Raw genomic sequence first — 21,596 nt, 5'->3', positions numbered from 1 at the left:
TTTAATTCAAATATCCTAAAAAATGCATGAAATTTATTTTTGGGTGTAAAATGTATTTCTGCTGTGTGAAATAGTTGACCAATAGCTTCAGTGGAGGCATTGGTTAGTCTCGTGTGCCATATTCCTGGAGGGCTGCACATTAGTAATAACTAGGGGTGGACCATCAAATTTTCAAATCCTCATTTATCATCAAATTCTTAGTATTCATAGGATTCAATATTCAGGGTAAAAGATATGAAGAAAAATATTAAAGGAAATAAAGTTTATTAAAAAATTCAACACTGATGAGTGATGACCTCTGAATTTTACTAGGTCAACTATTTTTTTTCATACCTATTCTGTTAAGATTCTTCAAGATACTGTACTTTTAACATGTAATTATATAAATTAAATTACAATATATACTATATTGATTCTGAAAACTTAATTTGTGAACCAACAATTTAAAGGGTAGAATGTTTCAGTGGTAAGTTATATTTTAAATTTATAATACATTATTTGATTTTTGACCCTTGACCCCTAAATTTTTTTTTAAGGGGTATATTTGAGGTACTCTCTGGGGTTATAATACTGGCTAGGGAATGAGACTCCTTGTAGTTACGATCAGCATTATATGCTGGTAGGAAATGGTGATGTTAGGTGATTACTACAGATATAAAATTATTTGGATAATAGTGAGATTGAACTTGACATGGCTACTGCTGCACTACTAGAATTATTTAACCAGTAGCGCAAACAATTTTTTGGTTCTGTGTTCAAAAGGCTTGTTGGCCAAATCATCTCTGAAGACATTCATCATAAATTAGGTAGTTGGCTCGTGGTTAAGGTAATGAAAATTTGTAGAAAATGTGTGTCTGTGGTTCACTATAAATGTTGTTGAATGATAGCTTATGAAAAATACTGTAAACCATTCACTGGGTCATGTTTAAATTTTAATTTTAGTTGAATAGTATGTTCAGGAAAAGCACATTTATGGTGGAATACTAGAAGAAAATGGATTGATTGTTTGATGCGCCTGTTTTTTGACTAGTGATTTAGTAAGGTAGTATATCAGGCACATTAAACAGCAACCGCCAGTCAACTGTCACGTTTAAAGTAAAATGCTGACAAACACAAGGCCCAGCACTGTGTAAGTATAAGTCCTGTTTATTTTATAAAGAGACAAAGCACTTTACATGTTAGAGAACAACTTCTCCCTATTTGAGCTTGAAGCAGCCAAATAGTTGCGAGGTTGGCCGGTGCATAAAACCTGCTGGGCGGCACCGTAGAGTTAGTAAACAACTTAATGCAGCAGTATTTCCATTCACATTTCACATATAATGTCTATACAGTTGGGAGATAACTGGTTTGAAGAGAGGCCCAATCATTTTAATTTTTGTCTATTTTTCAAAATTTACACACAAGTCTCCTTCATTATCATGCGTGATTGCACACTAAATTTTGAGTTATGGAAAGTCGAAAGTCTTAATTGCTTCAATTGGAAATGTTTACCTAATTATGCTCCAATTTCCATATGTCACTGGAGTCTGGCTTCATGCTAACCTACTCGTTTGATCGTCCTTGTCTGCATATCACTCGTTCACCACTACCTTCTTACATGTTGGGTTGCTAACGCTACCACGGTTTTTATTTCATCAGCCACGAAGCCTCTCTTACAAGTTGAACAGTCATCTCTTCGCATCACATAACTCTCGCTTGCGTCACTGAACCCAACATTTGAGGCCTTCCTGCACCAGGTGGACGGCTGTCTTTGCAGATTTCTTCCAGTAACTTAAATTAAAGTGTATCTTATATTATTCTCCTTGAGAGAAGCTGCAGATCAAAAGAGGAGTGTGTGTTGGAATGGATGTAAGTACAGTAAATGCTGCAGTGGTGAGGGAGCGTGCTGGTGCCGCAGGGGGCAACGTGCTGTTGGTGGGGCATGCCGCCACGCTGGAGGTGTGCACGAGGCAGCTGGTGGGCTCGGCGCCGCGCTCCGGCCAGGACATGACTCGCCTCATCCAGAGGATCCCCTACTGCAGCCTGGCAGCCGTGCGGGAGACACCCGATCACAAGTGGGAGCTGCGGGAGCCTCCCTTCCCGCCCGTCACTCACTCCAACAACACACGCTTCGACTGGAAGGTGCTGCTGGCCTAGTGGGCCCGGCCTCCCTCCCTCCCTCCCTTCCAACCTTGTGCACCTGCCTGGACCTCTTGCTGCTGTAGAGCTGAACGTGTCCACAGATTGAGTCGAGTCCAGCGTGAGTGGTTGCAGAAGTTATTTATTTAGGTGTAACTAAAAGGAGTATTAAAATGGATTACTATACTACTACGTCAGGGGTCGGCAGGCCACGGCTAGCGAGCTGCATGCGGCTCTTTTCATAGGATGTTACGGCTGTAAACTCACTGTGCTGCCACAGCACAAAAAAAAAAGCTCAACAAAATCAAACGACACAACCACAACGCATGTCCTCAACCTGCGCGCTCACACCTACCTTTGCACCACCTAGGGGCGTTTTTATATTAGTATTAATTATTAATTAAAATAATTCAAATTTTTTGTATTATCAATACAGCTATACTAATGACTACCATAATTTTTACATTTAAGTTTCTTTTTCTTAAGTATTCTTTATTTTATAGACTTTGTGATGAATTTGTGATAAAATTATTTTGATTTTATCTGGTTTTGTTATCGTTTTAAAAATTCCATGTAGATACAGAGAACAGACGTGTTGCGGCTCTCTAAAAACTTGGAGAATCTGTTTACTTAATATTTGCTCATCTCACTCGATAGTCTGCTGACCCCTGGACTATACTAATAGTTATATTAAATAATGCATGCATAAACTTATTAATACAGATAACATTTTATGTACATAATGGAAAATAATTTAAAAATATATTTTATATTTTAAGTTCACACTAAAATATAAAGTTATGAATTTAAAAAAATCCATAACACTAAGACCAATTAAAATTGACAGTGTAAATATAGTAAACAAGGTGCAGTGGAAACTTATTAATTCAGTATTCTTTGGTTCAGTACATTTTGTAATCTGGCACTGATCGAGCCACACTACTCATACTGCCACTTGCTTGGAAGGCAGGTGCATGCGGCATTACCGCACAATGCGCTCCTTTGTTCAACACTTACTCCTTTCTTTTCCACATTAGCTGTTGGCAGTCGTACTCGCTTATCTATTCCTTCCAATCCCACTTGTAAGGCTATTCGAGTTGCAGGTAACTGCTCAGTCTGTTTGTGCCGGATGACGGGAATAGAAGTCAGTTTCCGAAACGTTGTTTTGTCATAGGAAACCTACTGTGTTCGTCAGTGTTTTCATCGTTATGCTGTCCACAATATCTGTTTATCTTCATCTTTGTGTTTGTATATTTGTTGCGCTGTCTAGGTTTTGTTGTCTGACTGCATTTACTGTTATTTTTTAAACTGTCTTGTCGTTAGTCCACTGTGTTCATCTGTGCTGTTATTTTTTTCATGAAATAATTCCTTCCACAGAATTCTTGTGCTGTCTGATATATAAGTTTGAATGTGTTTGTCTGTGCTGTTGTCGTTGTGTTTTCCATAATACCTGTTTAAGTTCATCGTTAGGTTTATCTGTTTGACATCTGCTGATTAGGTTTGTTTTCTGTAGGTTTATGTTTTCATTTTTATTTCTTATTTTGAATTTATGCATTTTTGCCATGACAAGCAGTGCAAAACTGTAGTGGCGTAAGTCCAAGAAATTGTTTTAAATCAATATTTCCCATTGCATGAATCATGTAATGAACATAACTGCTTAGTGCATACTCAGATACTTTGCACACGCAAAGTTTGTAGAGCACAGTTCAGTTTATGCTGATTTTTGATACTTTAGAAACTTTATTGTAAAAATCCCTGGAAAATAAACTTAGCATGTGTATCACTTTACTCAGTGATGAACGTGAGACTTTTAGCAAAAATGAGACATTAAATATCCCATATTCTAGTAACCAGTGTTCTAAAAATTTTGTCACTAGCAAAATTATTTTATATTTTGATATTAAAACTTTTTATCTTCTTGCAATGTGCTACTAGAAATGTGTTTCGCACTGGCCATTTCTTGAAAGGTGTGCATCATTCCTTATTTTTTTTATATTGGTCACAGTTAAAGGTCACATTAGTCTTTTTATGGCATTTTATTTCTTTAAAATCTTCAAAATAGGAAGTATATGATGAGGGTGGTGTTTGTGGGGGAATATATATGTTACCAATAATTATGTGATTAGTTATAGAGGTTTTTATTTAATCCAAACAGCTTCAAATCCCAGGTGGTCGAATTTATTAGTTGGGAAAACATTTTTAAATTTATGATTATTTACTGTGATCAAAACACCTCCACCTCATTTGATTAAAGTAAGTGAGGGTCTCTGTCTGTTTTAAATATATAATAGTTGTCATTAAAGTAGTCAGATCTTATACTATCGTTTGTAAACCATTTCTTTATGAAACATATGATGTCATTATCTTGATTTGATAGATTCTCAAAAGATTAAATGACTTTGTTACTTAATCCTGTTACGTTTTGGTCAAATATATCCCACTAGCAAAAACGAGACACAGGCATGTGAGACGTGGGTTAAGGTAGTCCTCCTGGCACCTTTGTTTAAGGAGGCATTTCATTATGAGAGATGCAGAATTGCTGGTTGATTCTTGAACTACGTGACTGTTGTCCGTGTTGTCAAACATTTGATCTTGATGTAGTTTTCCATAAAAAGGACTTACTAGGCAGCCGCTTGGCCGTAAAATGGTACTGTGAATTCTGTCCAAGTCTTTTTCTAATACCAAGATGTAACTACAGTCGAACCCCGATTATCCGCGACTTGATCATCCGATTCGCGGATTAACCGCGATTTATGTCCATCAAGTCCAATTTTTTAGTTACATATAACCAATGATTCAAAATGTATGTAAATGTTAAAATACTTTGCAAAATGTATGTTGGTCAAAGTACTTTGACTCAGTTATGTTTATATACACAGAAAGTTTAAAAAAAAATACTAGTACATACATACGTATGTACATAATATTTTTGTGTTCCATGTTACGTGAATAGATTATACACTGGTGCGCGATTCCACGTCCGCATGACCGGACTGTACACTCCCGCGCGCAGCACGGCGCCGTGCCTCAGAGATTACCCGGCGCATGGAGACAGTCCATTAGTGTACGTTGTTGAAGCTTGAAGGTGGTGATAATTTTATGTATTGTAACAGTGATCTGCATTCCGACGGATTATACCGTTGTGTTGTGCGGAAGTGTTGAGCGCAACATTTCATCATGTCATCAAATGAACAGAAAAGAAAGCGAGTGGTACTGTCCATCGACAGCAAAACAAAAATTATAGAAAGATTTCAGAGTGGAAAAACGATTGCAAACTTGCGACTGAGTTTAATGTCGGTAACACAACAGTGCGCGACATCATAAAAAATCGCGAAAAAATCCTTCAGTTTGCTTCACAGGCTGACACTTCAAGTGGATTAAATAAACGCAAGACGATGAACGAATCCACATTTAGCAGCTTGGACACTTGTTTGTTTGAATGGTTTCAACAGAAAAGGTCGGAGGGTATAGCATTGAGTGGCGTAATTTTATCACAGCAGATGTAAATATTTTAAAAAAACTAGGCTTGACAGAAGAACCATTTTCCTGTTATATTACTTCTCCGTTATTTTATGAGCACCGACTGTACGGAAGTGTGTGTGTTGCAACTAGTGCTTGGCACGCAAGATAAATTCAGCCTATCACTTGCTGACGCGGCGCAGTGATACAACGGTGTTTGTTTATTTCAAAACTCAGCTAAGAGTGAACGGAGAATAGATACAACGACCCCTCACGGTTCCCGAGATTAGGGTCGTTATAGAGAGGTGGTCGTTATAAGATTTCCGACCCATCTGCAACACTAAGTCATAATAGGCCGTTTTTGCACTAATTCCACGTTCAGCAAGCTAAAAATAAAAAATCTAACATTTAAAATTCATATAAATAAAGGGGGATAAAAACACCGTGAATTATACGAGACAGAGACACCGTTTCAAAACCATCAAATCAAGTCTCAATGCACTGGTATGAAAAATCTTATCTCGAAAAGAATTTTGAAGGCAGTCGTTCTGTAAAACAATAACCAGCCCGATGGTGTTACTGACAACAGAGCAATGAGCTAAGTGTGGCAGCGTTGCTTACGGGCGATGAAAAGAATGCATGACCTTGGCAGCTATCAGCTGTCTTGGGCCCTCTGACTGGCGGGCGGCTAGTCACACACCTCGGTGCAACGACTCGCATGCCCACGTCTCCGCACACGAAAGACTTAAAAACCACTACTGCCCAGCACTAAGCAGTCCGCTTCTATGTCAACAACGCACACGCACACAAAGAATGTGTATATATGTAATCTCAGAATGTCCACAGATGGCTGTCTGTGGGCTAATGACCTTTGAGGCAAGCATGACTCGGCTAACCGCGATTTTCGATTATCCGACTCACTCGCCCCCTTCATTAACACGGATAATCGGGGTTCTACTTATTATACTTGAGTGAAGTTTTACCACTTTTACTTGAGAAAGATTCAGCTCATAGGTAATATAATCCACTATTTCTCTCTCTTGCACAGACATGTCAAAGCAAATTATCACAACTCAGATCGGCCCAGATAAAAGATGACCTGACTTGCAACATTCATAAACACTTCAAAAATAATAAATGAATATGTTCATTGAATAATGGTTAAGTATGTACTTGGTAATGCAGTGTTTACTGAAGAAAAATAGTTAGCAGAACTTTTACTTAGATTTATTTTTTAGATCTCCACAAAGAAAAACATAGTCTGCCATTACACAATGTTGAAAACATGCCCTCACAGTTTTCATAACACACAAACAAAATTTCACTGCTTGAAAGTGTGAATGTTTATTAATTTTGATGTTGTCCAAAAGTTCTTAAGTACAATTACACATTTTACATCTCCCAGATAAGTCCCGAAGTTGCTTAGCATCGACAGTACAGGCCAAGGACAAAGGTGTCTTTGGGATGGCGGCTAAATCACTAAAGCCCCATCATGGGCTGATTGCCGACAACTGTGGTCAATGAAAGTTCAGAATAAATGTATGAAATGAGTTTGGTTACCGGCGCAGCCCAGACCACAGCCATAAAATTTTTTCCTTGGTACTTTTTAATTAATAGTTTCAGCCCCTGCCAAATGTGACTTATACAGGCAACATTGAGCAGAGAACTGGCGGGATATAGGCCTTAAAACCAAATTTTGAGTAAATAACATACCAGAAAAATGTATTTCCACTTATAATAACTTAATAAGAAAAATGAGAACCGTACAAATACAGTTAAACTGCTTTTCTAAATGAAACATCCTGACACAAAAATTATTCACAAGAATATTACTAATAATAAAATGCAAGTATAAAAACTCATCCACTATAACCATGAAACCATATAATCAGCTGATTCCTCTGAAAGAATAAAACCTCATATTAATTCCTCAAAAATTATTTTGAAATCTGGGAAAGGCTGGTTCTTGCAATGTTGCAGAATGAAAAAGAGAGCTTTTATTTTTCGATGGATCGGTTTAGCAACAGTTTTTAAAGAGTAAATATTTCTGATTCCAATTTGTATTGGATTTTTTTTCCTTTCATTCAACTATGTTTCCAGATCTGATTCAATTTGGTCTTGGGCTTGCAAGAATATTGGACAATGGTGAACCCTTGTTCATCAGTTTGCTGGTTGTTACGGGTATTCGTACTGTTGTTGACTTCTCGGAATTCTCGCTGAGTCGTAAGTGGGTCAGCTGTCCGTTCAACCTGGGAGGCGACAGATGTGGCAACATTCCTTGCTGCCTGTTCAGCCTTACCATTCGTCTTACCTTTCATGACAACTTCACTAAAGGATATTTATTTTCTTTTTGAATAGTCAATTCTTGTTTAATTTGAATTAATTCATTTTTAAAAATCATCTACTTTATTGCTCAATAATTTCATGAGATCAGTCGTATCATTTACTGTACTTGAGTCCACGGTAACAGGCACAGAAATGTCCTTAATGAATTTTTTACCCTTTGCAAAGTACTTTAAACAAAAGTACGTGCTATTGTTAATATCTTCGTCTGTCAAAAGTTAAATAGTTAATACTTCTTTCTCGTGGGGCTTCGAAAACCCAATAAATTCGTGAATTTTTTTTAGTGAGGCGTTAATTATATCACTTTATATATTGAATACCAATTTTTATTGCTACCGATGCAGGAGCGCGCAAATAGAGCATCCGACCCCTACAGATAGGGTTCAAAACACTAATGGCATTTTATTGATATTCAAACCTCTGTGTGGCACTGATGAACAACAGGGTGAAATGAGTGAAAGTTTTTCTCTTTTTCAGTGTGCATAACTATTTAAATGTTCATATAATGCTATAACAAATTAATTTTGGTCTTATAATGTTTTTAAAAATAAATAGTAGGTAATTTTATGCTTGTTGCGCATGCTAAAGATTTTTTCGGATTTAAAAAAAAATACTTTAGTTCATATTCCATGGAGTACAATGGAGCTGAAGCTACTCGCTCGACTAGTCTCAAATTTTTTAGTTTTAGGATATCTTTAGTAATTTGGACATGAACAGGGAAGTGCTAAGGTAACATCAGCACACATCAAGAGTTCAGTCCTGTCTTGCCCTGAATTTAATTTCACTTTAAAAATGTACTTGCAGACTCTCTCTCGAGAGTAAACCCTTTTACCTCTAGAACTTAGTTTTAATTAGGAATATTCAAAAGGCCATTGTGTTGCAGACCAGGTTTTGGCTACTTAAAAGGGGGTCAAATTAATATTTAACTAAGTGCAAAATCTCTTAAAAATAGGCAACCCACATAGTATGGAGTTTTTTTTTTTACGCGAAAACAGGTTTTGAATTTTTTCAGTGGTTTCCTATAGAAACATGTAGGTATTACGTACACCCATATCACAATTTCATGTGAGGTAAGCGAACCCCTTAAATGGAAAATGGTATCTAGAGGTTCACCCATAAAGAATTATTTTTTGTCGATATAGTCATTTTGATTTTATATATTTAAAGTGTTTTGGTGCTCAGACATTTTTAAATATCACCATTTTACCCACAGAAATATAAATTTGGGGAAATTTTGAAAAGAGGTTACAAACTTTGTTGGTATTTAAAATTGAAAAAATATATGAATATGTAAATAATATTTGAAGAAAGAATTTTGGAAGATTGATACTATTCAAATAGTCATTTCATTAGTGGTATCTTAAAGTTGTGGTCAAATTCACTGGTGGATCAGAGGAGTGACCCACGGCTGCGTATCCTCCGCCTTCCCCAATATCTGAATCGTATTTCCATACTAAACTACTGTATAATTTCACCACAGTGCTGTAGATAATACGATGTTGTTGAACAATGAATAAAATGCAAACTACTAACTAACGCACACGCAAATTATATTTACTGCAAGAAAGTAGGCCACTAGAGCCACCTGTGAAGTGTTAGGCAAAAGCACTGTCCACCAAGAACTGCAGTCAGTGCTGCTCCGGTATATGACTATATACTGCTCTGGTTCTCGTGACTGTTTTATTTCATTTTTGAGAGCGTTTCTGCGGTACTGAAAAAATATAAAATAAATCCCCCCCCCCCCCCCCCCCCTCGCAGTTATTACTTGCGGCATAATATCAGAATGCATAAAGTATGTAACTAAAGCAGAGTTAGAAGTGGCTATTGATTCACTGGCCTCCCATCAAGTATGGTGTTGCAGTACACATGCAAGGATGGGTTAAAGAGGACTTTATTGGTTTTATTGATACTTTAGACAATCTTGAAAGAGTGCAGTTTGAGACTTGAGCAGCAGAAGCAAAACAGTAAGGAAGAAATCATTTCAGAACTAACAAAATAAGCACAGATGACTGAAAATAGCTTTCAATCAGCAAGTCCGTTTCAAAGGATGAGTTTCTTAGCCCTTCAAAAACCAAAAGCATGGCTGTGGTCTAGCATTTCAGATTGGCTTATAGGTGTTGTACTTATATAGATATTTTTAAAATTAAATTCAGTATATTTTTGGAATTCAGTACGAATCAGCGATAAGTAAATAAAACATTAATAGATTCATTAAAAAAAATTTTAAAAATTACCCAAAATTTATTATGTTCATGATGGTATCAAGCATAAAAAAAAACAGTTTCAAAATTTGAAAATAAAAAATGTTGACCCTATGGAACACCCTTAAAAAAACTTCCCACCTTTACATGTAAAGTAACCGTGTAAATATGTCTTTGAATTTATTAGGTTGTTATTTGAAATTGTACAAAAAAATAGTTTATAGATATTTTTATGTGATGTAAATTATTTAAGTGTGACACTTAGTGCATTTATTCATGTTGGAAAAATATTGAACAAAATTTTTGTTGTAACTCTTATATAACATTAGTCCATATTACTTTTTGTTTGTCTGCTAAAAATTGATGGTTTGGTAAAGTTTCTTTTGTTTATGTAACATACATTTTTATTCATAATAGCATTTAAACTTTTGTATTAACAAGGAATAAATCTAATTGTGGTACCCTACCATTAATATATTCTGTGTGTTTAAGGTTGTCTGTAAACTTGCTGTTATTGAATAAGGGTAGCTTTCTTTGCTCATAGTTCATGTCCTAGACATGCAACTTGACGATATAGATTTGTTTCCAATTTGTGTTTACTCGTTTTACTTTTTAAAAGGGTCAATTCATAGTGTTTATTCGTAGATAGAAGAAAGCAGGCCAGAGTGAGACACAAAATATCTTATTTGAAATCCCTGTTTAATTTTCTGCTTTTAAAGACATTTTTATGTATCAAAATATTGCTTCATCAATGCTCTTTACTATTGAAAAATATAAATTCCTGTTTGCTGTGTACTAATTTTCAGAAAATTAAATTTTTCATTATGCAACAAATGTTTCACTGTACTCCATACATGTTCCACAGGGAGACAGATAATGTTTGACAGTGACAAAAAAAGCCGAAAATTTAAAGAACAGGTTTTTGAAAAGTATAAACATTTGAACAAATATCAGAAAAAAATTACACAACATTCAGTTGTCCAAAATCTACACAAAATTTGAAATATGACTTCTGTTGTTTGGTTTTACCATGTTCAGAAGAGGCAATAATGTCTAACGTCTTTTGCAGAAAATCATGCAACGTCTGGAACATCTGGGTGAAAAAACTTCTCCCCCATATATTTACTCTTTCTCATGAACTTTACTTCATAGTCTCCAATGTCATAGATCGTAGCACCTCCCCAATGTAACATCTGGTGCATTTTCGTGAAAGCTCAACCAGGACGAAGTCATTTCCTTTGGGTTTCCTAGCAAGTTGGTCGTATGACAGAAGTTCTATTTCTTCGTTGTCTGATAAAATTCCTGATTCAGACAATGTTTGGTCTTCCTTTGAAATCCTAATGAATCACTGTGATGTAAGCTCAGACTTTTTCTGCTTGAACAGAACTTTCTTGCAGTTTCTTTTCTGTTGACTGAAAAGCAAGTTTGTTCTTTTGAGGTGTGTTGGTCAGTATAAAAGATTTTCCTTTTTACCTCTTAGGACCAGCCTCCATTTTATACAGAATTTTCACCTCCAATTGTCTTCATTGAATTGTCACTGGGATTGACATCGCAAGGTCTCTTAGCTTCTGGTGCAGGACTGATTTCTCCATCAGTCACATCACTTACCAGGAAACCTCTGAAAATATATTCCTTTTAAAAGGGAAAACCCCTATTTTGCAGAATCTGGATGTATAATTAAATTAACTATTTTAATTAATGTGTGTCACTTAAGACTTGTTATCAGCACTTCAGTTAATATAAAATTGGAACTTGTCCACCATCTTTGCTGCCGATCGTCTCATCTCACAGAAAATAAGATGAAAACAAAACAGGCTGCACACACTGGCAGTTGCTCTAACGTAAGTGTGAAGTAAACCAGTGCAGGATCACAGCAATAGTACAAGTACTTGATGTTCTTCCATATGTTACTTTTTAACCTTGTGGAAGTTTGTTTCTCTACAATTTTCATGACCAGCATGAGTCATCATATTGCCATGTTACATGCATCCGAAACAATTAGTCCAGTTTATTTGGGTATTATTCTATGAATTAAACCTGTGACTTAATGTTTGCAAGCATATTGCACTACCAATTTTTTGAGTAAAATAAGCAGTTCATTTTTTTTATATATATTTTGATCTAGAAAGACGTAATAAAAATAGTTTTGTACAGAACTGAAATATATGTAGGCATTGTATATATTAATATTTAGTTTACAAATATTTAGAATGTAAATGCAGTAAAACCTCGCTTGTACGGCCCCCGGATCGTACGCACACCTCGGTCGTATGTACAGATATTCAGAAACCGTGAAAAATGAGGCAAAAAATAAAAAAAAATATATATGAAAAGTGTAAGAAATACGTTAACATTTATTAAAATACAGTTGCAACCAGCAGCCTTTATAACAAATACGGGCTACATACACATTGCTTCACAGTAAAAAATTTAAAAATAAAAGGCCGCAAATTGATGGAAATTTACCGTCAATAGCGCGCCGTACGCGGAGAAAGGTCATTGTACTCGGTCAGCTGCTATTACGGCGCGGCGTAGTTGCCGGCTGGCTCTCTTTGTTCTCTGAGCTGCGCATGCGCAGTATAACTCACTCTATGCTCCGCCCAGACTCATGACCTTCCATCAGGAGCTAGCCAATAGAAGCGAGCGTAACTGAAAAAAACAAAAGCTCCACCGCCCGTGTTCCAGTTTTGTCCAGTTCTAATACCAGTTTATTGGTACACGCACCAGTTTTCTCGCTGCTGTGACATGTTCAAATTTACATTCATCTTGATGTTTTGATACCAATGATTAATTATTTACAATCCGCAAATAAAAGGTTAGTTAAAAAATATGTGTCAACTGTGTACTACTTCTTAAATTATAAAATACGTATAAAACAGTTACAAGACTCCGCTCATTTTATTTTGTGAAGATTATGTCTCATACGTACCAGTATTTCGGCTAAGTTATCAGAACTTACAAGCAGCCACGTAGTATTCCCGTTACGTTTATACATTGGTGAGTTTACATTTTTCCCTCGTGCATTTTAGATTGTCTCGTGCTATAATTACTCGGTCTTATTGCTACTCTTAACTGGCTACAATTTGGATTTTGGTTGGATTACTTTGGATTTCTTTTTCTTGATGACGTGGCAACGAATTTTACCTGGATTTAGATTTTTTGTTTCATTACTTGGATTTATTTTGCTTCGGTTTTTGAAGACCTTCGCTACTTTTTGGACACACATTTCGTACATCATGAGTGGAAGCAAGAGGAAAGCTATTACGCTTATGGAAAAATAGGAAATAATTAAAGAGATGGACGCTGGAACACGCTCGCAAGCGGAGATAGCGCAAAAGCATGGAATGGCGCGGTCAACGATCAATACAATCCTGCACAACAAGAAAGCCATTGTAAAAGCAGTACAACAGGACGGTCACAACGTGACTGCCAAAACATTGAAATGTGCAACCCACGAAGCCCTGGAGGAGGCTGTGTTTGAGTGGTTTAGCCAGCTCAGAGCACAAGACGTGCCTGTTAGCGGGCCAATGATAGTACAGAAGGCTAATACATTCGCCCTGCAGTTGCATGTAGATAACTTCAAGTGCTCGCAAGGCTGGCTGGAACGATTTAAAAAACGGTTCAACATTTCCCACTATAAAATATCAGGTGAAAGTGGTTCAGTTAACCAGGCATCAGTGACTGAATGGCTGCCAGCACTCAGCAACATCTTAAAGAGATACAAGCCTTGCGACGTTTACAATGCAGACGAGACTGGCATGTTTTACAATCCCTGACCAGATCGCACTCTTTTTGTTAAAGGAGATGCATGCAAAGGTGCAAAACGAAGCAAAGAACGCCTAACAGTGTTGCTATGCTGCAACATGGACGGCAGCAATAAAATGAAGCTATAAGTTATAGGCAAGTTTAAAATGCCCTGCGGTTTTAAGAATAACACGATTCCGTGTGATTACGACTACAATAAAAAGGCATGGGTTACTTCAACTGTATTCACCAAGTATCTTCGGGCTTTTGATGCTCGTATGGGTTGCGGAAACAGGAAAATAGTACTGTTTGTTGATAATTGCCCTTGCCATCCAGCTGTGGATAATTTAACTAACAATGAGCTAGTGTTCTTGCCGCCAAGCACCACCAGCATTCTTCAGCCCCTCGACCAAGGCATTATCCAGCAGATGAAACTGAGGTTTAAAGGAAAACTTGTGCGCAGCTTGGTGTTATCTCTGGATCTGGGGCGGCCGCAAAAGAAGTGGTACGTTTTCAAAGCCCTACACGGAATTGTTGCTAGCTGGAATGAAATTACACCAGAGACCATTTTGAACTGCTTTCAACACGCAAACTTTGGAGCTGACAATACAGATGCCTTAGCCACTCTGCCAGAAAACGAAAATGCAAGTGACCCTGACGAACCCATGGCTGTTACTCTGCTATGTCGCCGAGTGGTACGTTCCTCGAAACCCAGCCAGGCAGTTCGTCTGAGCCCACTCCAGGCACATCATAGGAGCCCACACCAGGCACTTCATCGGAGCCCAGACAAAACACTTCGTCGGAGCGTCAACGAGCCCATGGCACAATTACCCGGCCGTGTGATGAGAAAACGTTGCCTAATGGCCCCAAACTGTTCATATGAAGTGTACGTCACGGCCGATGACGGTTTGGCAGCTTGGGGTGAACTTGGCGACGAGGTGATTGCCAGTGGACAAAACCAGTCGTCTGATGACGAGAGCTGCGATTTGGACGGTGCAGAACAGAAAAAACTGACAAGGGCAAGTGTTCTTAATGCAGTAGACGTTATCTCAAACACCTTCATGTTTGATAGCAGTGCGAGCGCCGATATTTTGAGGCAGTGGGAAAACATAAAAGAGTCTTTAATAGAAAACAGTTCTGGTAAAAAGAAACAGGCGTCCATTGTAGACTTCTTCCATAAGAATTAAAGTTTTGTGTTGCCGAGTGTCAATTTATTTCTTCATAAGTTAATTTGTAGTGTGGTGGTACTCTCCTGCTTGTATGTCAGTGCTATGTGTTTAAAAAAATGAAGGCGTTATTTATTTATTTATTTATTTATTCATGCACTCCGTTTAGTCCCAAATTAGGGACATGGACATGTTTTTTTAAATAAGTTACGTTTTTCCGTGACAGTATAATATTTTTATGCTTCCTATAACTTTAGAAATGCTTAACTTTGCGTAGGTCTAAACCCAATGTTACGAAACTAAAACGGTTAAGTGGAAATATTGTGCAAAAATAGGCCTGGTAGTTTTGCAGCAATTTTGAAAATAATTTATTCCAAACAAACTAATATCTGCATCACAATATCGCTACGACGTTTTGACAATAATATGTCAACGTTTGTAGCTGGTGAAGCGTTAAAAGTAGCACAAATAATATGGGCCGCTAGGCCGAAAGCAACAGCAAGAAAGAAATTACAAATACGACGCGCCTTGACAAGAAGTGTCCAATGCCATCGTGGCGTGCCCATATACAACCGCAGAACATTTATGCAAGGCTACAGGCAGTACTCGGCGTGAGCAAAAGAAACTAAATTCAAAATTGACCTGAAGGGTCCAACAGTGATAGCAAATACAAATCATTACAATACATGGCAGACATACAAAGGTGAAAGCGCGGCCACAATGCGCAGGCAAGAATAATACATCAAACTTGATTACGGACGCTAAGTTTCACAGCCGAGTACATACCAGAACACGACGCCAGGTCCCACAGTGACAGCCTTCGAGTCAGACGACCGAGAGACTGCTTGGGTGCCGGGTATATATAGGCCGGGAACAACACTCGTAAGAGCGCGCTGGTGGCGTGGCGGGGAAGGGAAGGGAGGAAGGGGGGGGGGGGGTAGGAAGGGGAAAGGAGGAGAGGGGAGGGGAAAGGAGGTTGAGTCTTTTTTTATTTTTATGTTTGATTAGCTCAAGTGTTGTTTCTGCATGAATAGAATATCATTTCAATCGAAAATACATCAGCATAATAAACATACATGTAAAAAACCTTACTTGATTGCCAAAGGCACATGTACGTGACCTTATAGACACGGCAACAGTAATTCATTTCCTGCGGCAGCAAGAAAAAGTTTGGGGGGGGGGGGGGAGTAGCCACAAATGGACGTGATTTGGCCTCACTGGTTCGTACGTACAACTTGGTCGTACGGACAAATTTTGGAGAACTGTGAGTGTACGTAAAATCGAGGTTTTACTGTAATTAGTTTCAATAAGTTGCATTAAAAATGCTAATTTTACTGTAGTAGAAGCTAATATGTATATAAAATATTATTTGCTAATTTTTCCAGCCCCTATAAATAATCAGTTTGGGACATGGCCATGCCTAATTATGATTAGTAATTTTACCAGATCATCAAATGCCAATATTTTTAACAGAAGTACCAAAGAAAAATTAATATACAGTACAAGGATATCAAAAACAAGTTGTAATAACCTGCTCTCTAGAAAGAAGAAATACATGAGCATTGGTCTTTTTCAAAAAAATCATTATTATGGAAATGTACATGTGAAATGTAACCTGTTATAAAACTCGAAACACTGAATGCAAATAAAAATTGACGGTAATGATAAACTGAGCAAACTACAAATGCCGGCAGCACAGTGATGCAACCTGATAGCCAGTCAACAACTAGAATATACCCAGAAACACCTGAACGCCAGCGGCTTGATTGGTGCCACAGTAAAGAATGTATCAGTCCATTAAATGTCATTTGTCTTGTAAACATATTTGACGAACTTTGGACTCATAAGCATTTCGAAACACTAGATCCGCATCCTAGTTGCAATATTACGTTCTTTGGAGCTTGATTCTGTTGTGGATTGCATTAACTATGTCATTTATATTTTTAATTATATCATTGAAGTATGTATGGCTTTGTTTCAAAACTGATATTAAGCTCCTTTATCTCATTATTTAATTTTGCATACACATGAAGCAAATGAACTTGGTGCCTGGCGATTAGATGTCTACCCACCGTTGATACATTGAAGGCTGTTACTACTACACCAGACAATCTCCTTTACACATTAGTCTATATATAGACACCATCATGTATGGTGGTGTCTTTTGACCTGGTGTTTGTTTTGTGCAGCTCCGACACAAATAAATTTCGCTAACCTTTTGGGCTTTAATAAAGAAATATACATTTTGTATAGATACTGTGAAGTGCAGATTACTTTAGAAGATGTAAATAATTAGCCTATAGGCATTTAGAATAAATGATAAAATTGTAACATATTGTTGGCAAAAGCCATTGACCATTAAATGAACAATTATCTAACACATCATTCCTTCTATAGATGCCACAAGATCCCTGATGCATGGATGCACTAAATTTTTATGGTTTTTAAACTTCTTTATATGCAGGCTCATCTCGCAATCCTGTCTTCCGTGTCTGTGAAAATTGAATGTGATTAATTCACGTCATTATTAATTAATGAATAATCTATAACCAGTCGTAAAATGTTTTAGCTTGCTTAGTAACACAGTTATGAGAGAGTATTATGGAAATTTTGAGATTTACTATTTTGATTAATATTAGAGTGTATTAGTAAATAGCCTGTTTCATATTTAGAAGGATTCTGACATACATATTGTTATTTACAGTTTTTTTTTTAATTAATTGTGTTATCAAAGCACATAGGTATTTTAAAGCAGTTTCATAAATTATAATAGAGAACAAATAAAAAAGAATGTGCATAATGGTTACTAAATAGATTGTAATAAATCGGCTGCTAAGAGTACTGAAGGGTTGTGAATGTAATATTTATCCTGTAAACACTATACAAAGGTTTTAAAGATAGTTCAATGTAGTGGAATACTGTGTAAATAGTTTTAATTACGTTATGTAATTTATAAATAATATGCTTGTTCATACTGCTGTAAGATAACCCACTCAGATGTTTGTTATAATTTTATGGCTTTAGTCATTTATAGGTTTGCATGTAGGAAAGTAATGTTGTTGGAGGGTTATTGAAAATATGTTACCTCAGTAATAAAGATGGTACTAGCTTCTATAGTTTCTGGCTAGATAGTTGAGTGAGGGATGTAACCTTCACAATCTGTAACTTTATGCAGTTAATAAAAAGTACAAAATTGTTTTAAATTTGCAAATGCCAAAAATAAGCTCCTTAATCTTAAATTATGGTGATGTGGCAATAAAGAACATATGTTGCATTATCTGTACTGTACTGTGAAGCTGAATAGAATTATGTTGGTGACAGTGTGAAGAAACATTTTTGTTTTGTTAATTGGTGCTAGTTTTTTTATAGTTAAGGAATGTGCATTGATGTGTTCAAGTACAAAAAAAAAGTAATTATAGAATTGCATTATGTAAGTATATAGTAAATCCCAGTAAAGAAGTTTCGTAAGGTACTTAAGAGATTTAGACTTATCAACGGGGAAATTTTATTAAACTAAAATGTTTAATTGTATGTATGTATAGGTTCAGTGTTATATATTTTTAAAATAATTTTGCAGATAATTTTTCTAAGTGGGATTTTCTAAAGATTGTAAACCTTCATTATATGCAAACTTAGTTACACAAAGCATTTTAAAGCAAGTTCCATAAATCATAATACAAAACAAATTAGAAAGAAATCTGCAAAATGTTTATTGAATGGATTTTAATATCTCAGCTGCTAGAGTACAGTTATTCACAAAGTGCAGATATATAATAACTAAATCCCTTAGGAGTTAACATCCTCGAACAGACATGAGGAGTGCCTTACAAAGGAGCGACAGATACAAGGATGTATGACAGAAGACCAAGTCATGTTCCTCACCTACTGAACTCCAAGAGTGACTCCACGGGGAATCGAACCCAGATTGCTGTGATCGACAGCTGGCAAGAGGCTCGCGCTTCTTTCCCACGGCCCCTTATACATGAAGGTGTGGTTCCTCGTCAGTACTTCTGCAGAGACTTTACATCTTTTAAATCACAAAACTGAACTTTGACTTGAATCATTTCTTATTATTTTTATTTATGCATTCAAGCTATTACCAAAATATCTTGGGAAGATTTAGTTAAGTCATTACCAAGGTGCAACTTCCAAAAAATTTCCACTCCGAAAACAGAAGTTTTAAATACCATTCCATTTATTAATATTCAAATCATAATGATATATTTTTTTGGTAGACATTGTAAAATATGCATGTTACAAGAAAACCTGCCCAAATTGTACTAACCATATCACAGTTAGTTACCAGTTTACAAAGGTAAATATAACTCTGTAGGTCTTGTGTTAAATTAGCAATAGAGTCTGTACATCACCCAGTTTATTTCTTTCATCATTCTCTACTATATCCAAAAATAATCTCATTCTCTCGTTCTGTCATCACAAATGTAGATTTCAGCATTTGCTGGCCCTTTAATTTTGCTACCTACTCTTTGCACATTCCTTAACTGCCGAGGAACATTCCTAAATATGCATGGGAAACACTGATTGCTGTCCTGCTCAATTTTTGCCAATCGTGACTGCCTAGACTGATATACAAACCCAAAGATGTACACAATGCTGCATTATAAATGTTCATGAATTTGTACATGATGTTAATGTGCTAAATGGTTTATAAATATAAATAAAGTGCATTTATTTTTAAAAGTTAACAAATGTTGCATATTGTTTGCTGTGAGATATGTATTTACTGTTTATGTATGCTGCATCTACTTGTTTTTCTGGGTTACGAAATAAACATGTTCAGAAAACTATTCAATTTTTGTTATTATTTTCTTTGTAAAGTATGCAGTTATGTATGGTGGAACCATAGAACATATGCCCTTTTAAAGTACCATTGTTTGATTTTTATGATTTTGAAGTAACGATGCCAATAAATTAGGGCATGATCTTAAGTAGTACAATGAAGATTTGGAGTAGTGCTTTTTTCATCTATGTGATTTTTAATTTTAATTTTGGAGGTGCACATCGGCTACGGAAATTGCGTATTAAACACAATGTAATGAATTAATAATTTGACTAATAAAAAAAGCTTACCTTTTCCTTAGAAGTTGTTTCAATTTAAAAGTATAATGATTTTTGCTGCGCAGAAATATTTCAGACATCTGTCCGCATGTGTGTTCAACAAATGTTTACATTACACTGTCCCGCTATTCGGCATTAGCTCTGTTGGGAATGGCCAAAATCTTTCAGGGCAAATAAATACCTTGCACCTATTGTGCTGCACTAGTGGCAAGTCATGTTTAGCAATTCAAAGTCTTTGAATTAAATTAATGTTTATAATCTTTCTTGTAAATATAAAAGGTAAAAGTTATGTTTTAATCCTATCATACAAATAGAGCTTCTATGTTAATAATATGATTATTTTGTATCTCATTTGGTGGTAGCACCTGCATAGAAGGAACAAGGCCTATTATGTTAGAAATGTGGCTCTTGAATATTTTGACTTATTAAGGTGCATAATGCCTTGGAAACATTCTCTTTCCCAACCTTGGAGGTCTCCACTTTTTGTCCAATGACAAATTCATCAAAGTTTTAAGTGCTGCAGTGGCTCATTTTTTTGACAGCCGTGTTCAACTTGAAAACTGGTTGGTACTCCATAAGAGCATATTGTCAAAAGACAACCTAACACAAAGTGATAGTGTGTAGCCTTCATGCAGAATTACTTAATTTCTGGTCATATGAATATAATTAAAGGACATGATATAGGATCTGGTAAATCATAGCTCATCACTGTGTTCACGAACCAGACAGCAGTACAACAACGCTGAGGGTAGTGTTTGATGCATAAGCAAAGCAAAGGCCAGCTCAAGACATTCAATAAATGACACTTGTCCAAATTACAGTGTGACATTTTGGGTGTTCACTATGCTTTTGGGTACCAAGCATTGGTATGACAGCAGACATAAAACAGATTGTATCATTAGATTTTCGTTCACTCTGTTGAAAGAAATTATTACCATAGTTTAATTGTGTGTTGAAGAGGTGAAAAGAGGGAGGAGGGAGGGAATTTACCAATGATAAAAAGTAAGACTTTACACTAGCTTCGAAGGTATTTTTGAAGGAAACACATGTTACAGAAAAAAATTATCTGCAATCTGCTCTTAAGTTGAGGCAGGACCTCAACTGCTACTTCTGCATGGGGGCTTTCAACTGTTTGCCTGATATTCTGTGACTTACCACCAGAAGATGTACAGCATTTACAGCATTCCTAGGAAATACATTCTGTTAGGTGCTCTTACTGTGCTGTCGCTTATCCAAAAGATGTTTAGCTTCCGAGCATCAGGAACCTGGTTTGCAGTTGACTGAAAATTTGTATGAAAAGCTTGGTTTGTTATGGGAAGTCTGTCTGTAGAAGTGTCTCAGGCGAAGTCCTTTTCTCCACAATGGTGTGGACTGTGGTAATACTCATGCTATCACATTATAGTAGGCGCAGGATATCTAGAAGCTTGGGACACGTCACAGATTTACAGTAGTGGGAGGTGCGACAAAGGTGGGAGGGAACAAGGTG

At 36.5% G+C, this 21,596-nt stretch overlaps 1 protein-coding gene across 4 annotated transcripts in view; it reads left to right on the top strand.

Annotated features, from left to right (window-relative positions):
• The window catches only part of LOC134531042 (ecdysteroid-phosphate phosphatase), a 97,592-nt gene extending 83,658 nt beyond the window's left edge, over positions 1-13,934 (top strand). For all 4 annotated transcript variants that reach the window (XM_063366535.1, XM_063366534.1, XM_063366536.1 and 1 more), the window contains one exon: positions 1,898-13,934. In XM_063366535.1, coding sequence (XP_063222605.1) covers positions 1,898-2,136 — 239 coding nt within the window. In that variant the 3' untranslated portion in view covers positions 2,137-13,934. The remainder of the gene's footprint in view (positions 1-1,897) is intronic.
• The last annotated feature ends 7,662 nt before the right edge of the window (positions 13,935-21,596 follow it).

Source organism: Bacillus rossius, chromosome 3 (assembly GCF_032445375.1).
Source record: "Bacillus rossius redtenbacheri isolate Brsri chromosome 3, Brsri_v3, whole genome shotgun sequence".
Classification (NCBI taxonomy): domain Eukaryota; kingdom Metazoa; phylum Arthropoda; class Insecta; order Phasmatodea; family Bacillidae; genus Bacillus; species Bacillus rossius.
Note: the sequence above shows the minus strand (reverse complement) of the source record. Positions and strands in the feature narration are given on the sequence as shown.